Below are 9,715 nucleotides of genomic sequence, written 5' to 3'. Positions count from 1 at the left end.
CTTTGTTTTCTGTGAAATTTATTGTTTCCACATTAAAAGACTTCTTGAGGGGAAGTATTTTTTTTCTCTTTTAACCACATGATCCTATTCGGCTGCCCAGAGTAGGACACCCTCAGTCGTTAACATGCCATATGAATTCTGAATAAATAAAAGCTACAAAGCCCAAGTTATATACAAATATCTTAGGCAATAATGTTTACAAACCTATGTACAATAAAACAAATGTAAACAGTAAATGCAGCATGAGAGTAATCAAAGGATGCACAGGGACAACCACGTACGGCCGGTCTGCCTCCCAGGAGCCGGCACGAGCCAGCCCCCGACTCAGGCCACCCGACCCTTCCTAACACAACTGGACAGGCCCTCGGAGAACACAAAACGCTCTGGAAGATGTCACTTAACTGAAGGACCAGAAAGCTGGCGAGGAGGTTGCCCCCGCCCCCCACCTGGAGCCACGTGGAGGAGAAGGGTACGGCACAGAGGCACCAGGCTGCGTGCGCCCCGGCCCGGAGCCTCCCCTCTCGGGTTCAGACAGGCATTTTGCTGCTCTGGGGGGCAAGTCTATGGAATGATAACTGTTAAAGTAAAATCAGAAGGTGCAGAAAACGTTCCCTAATTCAGTGACCTTCCTGACTCTGTGCCAGCAACAGGCCAAACTGGGGGGAGTGGAGCTGGGGGACACATGATCGTGAGCACTGAAGATGCTTGGGTGGGAGCTCAGGAGGAGGGCACGTGTTGACCTGATCTGGGGGAGAACTTCTAGAAGGTCTGCAACGTCTTAAACACAACTAAACCCTATCGGTACAGCAGGGTGGGAGCTATGAGGCAGGTGTGATGAATGGGTACTTCTGCATCCAGTGACCAAGGAATACACGTACGTATCACCTTGTGACCCACAAAAGTGCAATCATGTGAAACCAACGGCACCACGGCGAGAAGAGAAAATAGCCAGCATTGATATCGCGCAGAGTCCTGGGGCTGGGCAGGGCCCGGCAGCCGCCAACCGCATGCAGCCTGCCCTCTGCCGGCCACGGGGAGGCAGACGCAGGGGCCCAGGCTGGGCCCAGGCACCGAGGGGTGAGGCTTGGGTGTCCTGGGCTGCTGGAGGAGGGCAGGAGCCCCCCCCTGGAGGCCGGGCACTCACACACTGAGGGGCAGCATACCCGGTGCTGACGACGGGCGCGAGGAGCCCAGACCAGGAGGAGGTGGCGCTGGGTCAAAGCCGTTTACTGCCCTGTGGGGGTGACCAGAGCAGAGAGGGGAGAAAAGAGAGAGAGAGACGGTCATTTAAAATCACTCGACACACAACAAAAGCACTTGCTCTCTATAACTACCCCTCTCCCTGCCCAGGGTGGGATCAGAGCGGCCCCAGGGAGAGTGGCCTGGAACGCCTCAGCTGGTCAGAGACCGAGAATTCGGAGGACGGAGAGCAACGTGCTCACGTGCCCCCTTGTCGACAACTTTGTCCTGCCGGCCACTGCCACCACGGCCCTGGTCTAAATGTCTGCCCGTAGGGAACTAGCTAAGGAAATAATGGTACAACTAAATGATGAGTATTGCATGGCCATTAAAAACACATTCCACAGAATTCTTTAACAGCATGGGAAAATACTCAGAATGTCATTAATGCTAGGTCCAAAAAGCAGCAGGTCACCAAATTGTATATGTTCAATGATGTGAAGGAAAAAAAAGTAAGTGGTAACATTCCAGATTCTAAACTCCAACCTCCTATATGGACCTTACTTCTATGTAGCTAAATCTAGAATGTGGGGGGCTACACACACCCACACATATATGTATATAAAATCATATATGTTATAGAAAGAAAATTTAACAATGGTTACTTTTCCTCCATCAGTGGGTAATTTTGTTTACTACTTTCCACTTTTTTGTTTTTCAAATCTCCTACAATGTACATAACTTAATAAAGGGGAGAAAAATAACTCTGTTCAACTGTTTGGCAATATGGGCAGGCACGTCTGTGGACGCAGGAGTGCCCCGCCCGCCCCGCCCCAGGCCCCAGGCCCCAGGCCCCAGGCGCTGGGATGCAGAGCCCCGGCCCCGCCCCCGGCCCCGCCCACCGGGCCGCACAGCCACCAGAAGCAGAGGGAAGGGGTGCAAGTCTTGGAACCTCTCTCAGGAAGCCACCCCAGCCCTTCCACACGGAAACCCTTCGCAGGAAGATCTGTCCCGCTAGAATTTGGGAGGTGCGGCCAACTGTGGGGGCTGCATGCACCACCCGTGCCATCGCTGTCCCCCCACCTGCTCATCAGCGGGGACTCGAGTACAGGCTAGAGAGAGGTTCTCTTAAAAAGGAGGAGGGGAGCAGGGCGGACACACACTCCCTACGAAGACAGTTGTTTCATACACTGAGCAAGTGAGTGTAACCTCTGAGAAACGCATGCAGACACACGGCGGACGACCCCGGACTACTCTGAAGACAGAGTTCACCTCCCAATGCAGAAGCTGCGTTTGAAAGCAAGCCACCCACACACAGGCCAAGAGCAACAGGAGAGCCCTAGGAACTAACGGATCCCTGCTGCACGGCTTCCTCCCTCAGCGGTGTGCACCCAGGACCGTCCCTTTTCTTCCTGGGCCCTTCACTCACCAGTCCGCATCCTCCCACGGCTTCCTCCCACCGCACATGCTTGTGCCTCTTCTCGGGGCCGGGCCCACGCCCCGCAGCCCCTGCAGCCTTCACAGCATCAGCCCATCTGCCATGTGTCTGGCTAGTCCCAGAACCTCTCAGCGAGCACCAGGAGGGCCTCACACACGGCCTCAGCTTCAAATACGCCAATGTCCCACTCCGGCCTCTCGGAGCACAGCGGCCGGCAGGGCAAGCCCCACTGGGCGCCAAGAAGAACCCGGCACCCATCCCCCAGGGGCATGCGAAAGCCCCATAAGAATGGCCCCACACACAGGTTTTAGGGCTGGGATTCCTGCAGTCTCAAGCCAGACGGACCTTAACAAAACAGCAAGCTCATCCCTATTGTTCTGCTGCTGAAGAAACCAAAGCAAGCCAAGTCCAGCCGGAGCTCACCCCCTGAACGTGTCAGTGGACGCCCAGGCCACATTCTCCCTTCCCAGGCTCCTCCTGGCCGAGGGACACCTGACAGCCCTCGGTGAGCAGCAACTCCCGTGCTCCCGACACGGCTCAGCTCTAATGGGAAAAATAAGCAGTGCCAACCAGCAGAGAAGAGGACAAGAAACTCGACAGGCAATTTCCCTGTGCGGATGGAAATGAGAATTCTTGATGTGATCGCTGGATGCAGCAGAGAGAGCATAACCTGCCAGGCTCGCACCTAACACCTGTCTTCTGAGGTGAGGAGTGAGAAGTAAAAGGCCAGAGGGAGAAGAAAGCTGACCCTATGGGGGGGGGGTCCAGTGAGGTCCCTTCCTGTGACCGAGAATCTGTGCAATGGGGGAGGGGTTCCAAGAGGAGCGAGGCCTCCATACTCACGCCTTGGGCTTCGGAGGGCAGCAGCAAAAGAGCCACAGGGAAATGTGCCAGTGGGCAACACAGGACTGAATGGAGAGGGAACGCACAGGGAGAGAGACACAGACCTGGGAATCATCTATACAAAAAAGGTTCCAGAAACATCATGGTCTGACCACCAAAATCTAGCTCAAGAGTCTGAAAAACAGCGAGTCTAGCTAAGCACGAGGCCTCCGGTCAGCTGTAAAACAGCAACAGAAGAAGTGGAGAGAGGGGCAGAGCTGGTGAGCAGGACAGAGCAGAGCTCGCAGACCCACCCCGGCCCGGCAGCCGCGGGCAGGACGGGAGGAGGCCGGAGCTGACGCGGGAGCGCACACGCACTCGCTCCGCCAGGCTGGCGACACGGAGGAGCGATGCTCAGACGGAAACGTGCGCTCCTGCAAGGCCGACCTCGGTCTCTCTCACACGCACACGCCTCGTCTACCACCCCGCCGTACGAGGGGAGTCCAAGAGCGAGCGGAGCGGGGAGAGCCCCAGGCAGCAAGGCTCCGTCACCACTGGTACCTGCCTCGAGAAGACAGAAGGCTCTGGGCAAGGAAGAACTTCGGTCTCCCATGAACTCAAGTCAAATGCGATCCCGGGGCCTGAGAACGACGCGCGACCCCCACGCCCGGACTCGAGGCAGCGTCACCGCCATGACGCCGAGCCCACGCCAGGAGCGCCACCAGGCCCGCTGGCCACCACCACCCCGGGACCACGACCACGAGTGCCTTCTGTTCTGCGCAGCCGAACCCGGAGTAACGACGTGGGGTTGGGCCAGACCGGGACTTGAGAGCTCACTCACGGGCCGTAAGTCGGTTAAAGCGGAGTCAGCCCCATGCAGTTAGTAAAACCAGTTTGTTAGTGTGTCTTCCACCACACAGCAAGATGGAGAAAGAAGGAAAAAGAGCACAGCAAACAAATTCAGTTACCCATGAACAACGTGGGAAATATGACTTTTTCTTGCCTAGTAAAAAAAAAAAGGAAAAAACATTAAACAGTAATACAAGTACTATTTTCACAGCGTGCCCTAAAACTGGCCTACGCCCGCCTACACACAGCCCAAACGAGATCACACTGGCTTACAAAATCAGGTAAGTGATACTTAAGAGGCTGAATGAAGACGATGGCGAAAACGGACGGTTTTTGAGAGAAGTCAAGTGACCGTACTACACTTGAGGTTCAGATGAGGAACACGAAGGGCTGTCAGCAGTTGGAGAACACAGAGCAACGCCAAGGAGGAGGTCCAGCGAGCCCCATTCTAGAACCTGGCAGAAGCCATCGCAGACTAGATGAAACCCTGTTTCCAGGAAGCCGTCAAACCACCAGAACTTACAGAATATTGTCGGACCACACACGCTGCCACCTACTGAGAAGGTGTAGCATGTGGTTTCCTGTGGTCAGGCCTCGCGGGAGGGGCAGGGCAGGGGGGCCCCCGAGCGCGTCTGCGCGCACGCGCACCTCCTCCGCTGACCCTCCGCACGGTCTCTGGGAGTGCTGGGGAAAACGCACGGACAGTGCCACAGACACACTCCTTGGGGTGGGGGGCAGGGCAGGCAAGTTCGAGCCGAAGGTTTTGTTTTTTTGTTTTTTAAAGATTTTATTTACTTGACAGAGAGAGAGAGAGCACAAGTAGGCAGAACAGCAGGGAGAGGGAGAGGAAGAAGCAAGCTCTCCACTGAGCAGGGAGCCTGACGTGGGGCTCGATCCCAGGACCCTGGGATCATGACCTGAGCCGAAGGCAGCCGCTTAACCGACTGAGCCACCCAGGCGCCCTGAGCCGAAGGTTTTTTAAAACGGAGTTTTCTCTCATGCTACAACTCCAAGCTACACACTTGGACGCTTCTGTAAGAAATGGTATTTTTACCCGCCAGACTCCACAAGGGAGCTGGGGTTGAGACGCTTCCCCCCGTCCTGTCACGGCTGGTACACACCATCATGACCCTATCTCGTCAGCAGGCCCGCAGGAAGAAAGGCCAGAAGGAAGGCAGAATCAAAGCAAAGCAGCAAGGAGCAAAACCACAGAGTCTGAGTTAGCTTCAGGAACACGGCCACTAGACACATGTGGTTCAAGAAGCAGGTTAATACTGGAGTATGGACGTACAATCCGTTTAGCATATAAACTAAACACTTGAAGCCGGCCCACAAAAGCCTACGTAATCCTTAACAGAAACAGTACGGTTAAAAATTTGTACTACTTAGAGCAAAACTAGGCATCATCTGTAACTGTTTCTCTCGAGAAGCATATCTCCAGGTTCAGTTCAGGAAACAAAGCCTGCACGTGCATCCAGAACGTTCCTCAGGGGACAGGGGCTCCGTGACGGAGCCCAAAGCTCCTGGCTCCGGCTGACTCGGCACCCTCTGCAGCTCCCTGAGACGGGGTCTATCTCGGGCCAGCAGCACCCTGGTGCCGTGCATCAGGGCCACTGGAAGCCAGGCGCAGTGAGCTTGCATGGACAGCGATCCCTCCCTCATCGTGACTGTTCTGAGGACTCCCTGCGTAAGAGGCATCGCCCCAACCCACCCGTTTCTGGTTCCTGCTCGTTCTCACGTCACAGGGCGTCTGAGGCAAGAAACAGGATTCCAGATAAAGACCCGTAACTGCTCTACTGGAGGTTAATTACACATTGCAAAAATTACAAGTTGGACAAAATAATTAGGTTCTGTTTTCAACACTCGTGAAGACTACCCCTCAACTTTCCCTGGATTATTCGGGAGAAATGGCAACTTTAATGTGAAATATCTATTTACTCCACTTACCATTACAGTATGAAAATGGGTACTCCTCGAGGTTGCCTGAAACTCCTAAATCTGAGGAAAATTAATTTTATACTTACTCCCCCCTGAGGAACACCCGTGGTTAGAATGAAGTTCTGATTTATATATTGCTACTTTAGAACGTGCTCCTTAATGAAATATGTGCCCTTCAGGGTAGAAGTCCCCTAAGGGAGAGAGAGAAACCAGAACACTCTACTCCACAAGTTGGGTGGACAAAAAGCAGCTTTTCAGAGTGGACTGTGTGCCAAGTCAAGTCCTCCTGAAATGTGCCACGGTTATTGAGGAAAGCAGAAAATATAAGCTCCTTTAAGAAACTGTGAACATCTCTAGACTTGTATGTGTACTGTTTTCACAGAACAAGAACAGGTTCTACAACTCGAAACAGAGACGGGGCAAGGGAGCATGGTGCCTCGATGCTGTCCCAAGAATGGCCACCTTAGGGCATCTAGTCAGCATAGCCAGACCACAGGTCCTGACTGGTTGTTAGCTCAGTGAAGGCACATCCAGTCAAAGTATAACCACACAGTGGTGGTGTTTTATACCTGAGGAAGAACAATATGCACTGACAGGGAAAGATCCTGGCGATACAAGTCACGAAGGGGGTGGGGGTTGCAGAGCCTAAACCAAGTCTAATCCCATAAATTTTTTAAAAAATATGTATAGCAGATGCATAAAAATAGGATTTTACCTGCCTAAGAGAGTAAGTGTAAGGATGCAAAGAGAGTATGAAAACAGAAAACATCTACTCTTTACTTATACACCGCTGCACCAACTGAAATTTTTTCGCATTAAGGACGTACCATTGCTTCAATCTTATGCCACTTTTTTTTACACTGTCAATTGCCCCAAAAAACATCTTCACATCATACAAAACTTGTATCCCCTAAACTGTATCTGATCCAGAGGTTTCCTATTTTTCTAAAATCTTCAGACAACAGGTTTCTTGCAGAGTTTGCACATACATGATCACACACGATTCTACCCTTACCAAATATTGGCCCAAGAAAGTCTTTCACTAGCCTTTAGGCGCCTTGAGAACAAGGACTATTATCACAGTCGTCTTTAATTCCCAGAGCCTAGCACTGCTTCCCAAGACAGAAGCATCAAGAGTTCTCCGGGCAACAGACTCCATGGGGACCAGAAGACGACAACAGAGTGATGTCCCCTAAGACCTGAATGATACCGCTTCAGGTAGGTTTATCAAACTGAGTTTACCTTTTCAAAGTTCAATAAGCTCACTTAATAGTGTGTGACTTTAGTACTCAAAAACAACATTTTCAATTGTCCAAGACTTACCCTTTGTCAAAGAAAGACGTGTGTCCTGATCGAGAGAACTTTGTGCCGTTGCTATTCATCACCCCACAGTTAACATTCCCTGAAATATAGGATTTTCGTGATGCTTGGTCCTTTGCAAAATTCCTGCACGCTGCTAATTTGGATTCTAAAGCCTACAAAAAGAAGGAGGAATGATTTGGTTGTCAAAACAGTAGCTGTACATAAAAATCTGCATTTCAAACCATTTCTCTTTCAAGACTAAAATTACACTCTCTCTGTTGATAATGGTAGCCAGTCAAGCCACAAACAATCACCTCTCTGATAGAAAGAGGGAATGTTTATGCTGACTCCTAATGACCTCAGGATAATGTACTTATTCCTCTCAGTATTACGGATGAATACAGATATAATCCTGATCTTACAACTAAGAAAAATGTGGCACGAGTAGACAGATCCCAGGTCTCTTGATCCGTGTTCCTTTCTGGGTTGGGGACTATTAGGGAGCCATTAATTCCCTTATTCAAGACATTCATTCATTCAAACACTTGCTGAGCGTGATCACAGAGCAGGCACAAGCTGTCGGAGGCCTCAGTGGGACAGACACACAAGGGCAAGCACTGGGTCCCACACCGGAGAAGAGAGTGGTCTAGAAATGAGGACTCCGCAGATTTCACACCAGGTAGCAGACAAAGTCAGGGCTGTAAATGAGAAGATCAGGAATTCAGGGACAGAATTCTGAAAATCAACCCTGGAAGGGTGGGGCAAACGAAGACCCAACAAGATGACAAAGAGGAATGGGCAGGAAGGCGGGAAGCGGACCTGACACCATATCAGAAAAGCAAAGGAAAGAGAGCATTAAAAAAAAAAAGTCGGTGTTGAATGTTCCAAGTAAAAGTAGGGCAGAACAGCATCCATTGGGTTTGACAGTGCTGAGCTCATCGATGAGCAATTCTGGTGGAGTAAGCAAGGAACAGAGTCCAGACCAGGATGTCTGGAGAGCAGGTATGCAGGAAAAAAGGCTAACAATAAACGGAGACAGGCTTTCGGAAAGCTTGCTGTGAAGGGGAGAGAGAAAGAGGGTGACAGCTAAACACAGATGTAGGGTAAAAGAGTAGTTGCTTTTACTTTTTAAGATTAAAAAATGGTATAGTATGTAATACACAAATATTACATATGACGTAGATGTATAATACCTAATGTGTAACCCATAAAGATTACGTATAAACACTAAAATACAGTAAAAAGCTGAAAATAACAGGAGACATCGACAAGAAGGCTGGGATGGGATGGGACCCAAGGCACAGAGGGACAAAATAAGCCGTGGGCAGGGACATGATCCTTGGACCACTGAAATAAAGAGGAAGAATGGTTACAAACAGAGGTAATATCAGGAGAGTAATAATAGAAGTCAGAGAGGAAAACAAACAAGTGGAAATCAGATGGCCTTATTTCTCAGTGGAAGAGGATGCAGGGGTGGGGCTGGAGCCTCCAGTTCAAGTCCGTGGACAAAGGAGGACAAAGAAGTAGAAAGGGAAACACTCCGAAGAGCACACGGGGGCTGGCAGATAACCGCAGACCCGGAGTCCCGATGACATCTCGGAAGGCGGACGGTCAGATGGACAAATCGTACGAGGGCTCCCAAGGTCACCTTTCTGCACCATTTCTGAACAAATTACGTAACGTCATAAGCTAAACAAGGATCAGAGAAAGCTGCGCATGGGAAGCCCAGGCAGAGGTAATCCAGGAAGAGAAATGGGACAGTACCCCTCAGAACGCCGGCACAGAGGGCGCCAAATAAGAAGCTACAGACATGAGACGTAGCCAAGAAAGGACAGGTTTCTTCTACCCACAAGAAAAAGAAGGTAAGTAACAACGCCAGAGAAAAGAAAAAGCAGGCAAGTCAGCTCCAATACAAAAATGAAAACACTTGGTATGATTGAGTAAATGATTAAAAAAAAAAGGCCCGAAACATCTGTTGAGTGGCAGAGATAAAACGACCCAGGAGCCCAGCTCCTCCTCTATGATTTTGCAGCCTACAATCCACACATGGGCAGAAAACTGTAGAAGCTGCTAGTTTTCAATTTTCAGAACCAACTAGTGGAGAGTTCAAGATGGGACAGAGAGAAAGACACACACATACAACAGGGAGCTGAGATACAGTCTAATAAATTCAGAAACAGAGGTTTA

The 9,715-nt window shown here is 50.7% G+C and overlaps 1 protein-coding gene across 5 annotated transcripts in view; it reads right to left on the bottom strand.

Moving 5' to 3' along the window:
• NDEL1 (nudE neurodevelopment protein 1 like 1) overlaps positions 1-9,715 on the bottom strand; it is a 51,808-nt gene continuing 42,093 nt past the window's right edge. For 4 of the 5 annotated variants that reach the window (XM_021694578.1, XM_021694580.1, XM_044921446.1 and 1 more), the window contains exons 8-9: positions 7,550-7,701; positions 1-1,234 (exon numbers count right to left, since the gene is read on the bottom strand). In XM_021694578.1, coding sequence (XP_021550253.1) covers positions 1,141-1,234; positions 7,550-7,701 — 246 coding nt within the window. In that variant the 3' untranslated portion in view covers positions 1-1,140. Of the gene's footprint in view, positions 1,235-4,407; positions 4,443-7,549; positions 7,702-9,715 lie in introns of all 5 variants that reach the window. The other variant, XM_021694579.1, reaches the window with a different exon arrangement.

The sequence above is a fragment of the Neomonachus schauinslandi genome, chromosome 15 (genome assembly GCF_002201575.2).
Source record: "Neomonachus schauinslandi chromosome 15, ASM220157v2, whole genome shotgun sequence".
NCBI classification, from domain to species: domain Eukaryota; kingdom Metazoa; phylum Chordata; class Mammalia; order Carnivora; family Phocidae; genus Neomonachus; species Neomonachus schauinslandi.
This window is presented reverse-complemented; position numbering and strand designations above follow the sequence as displayed.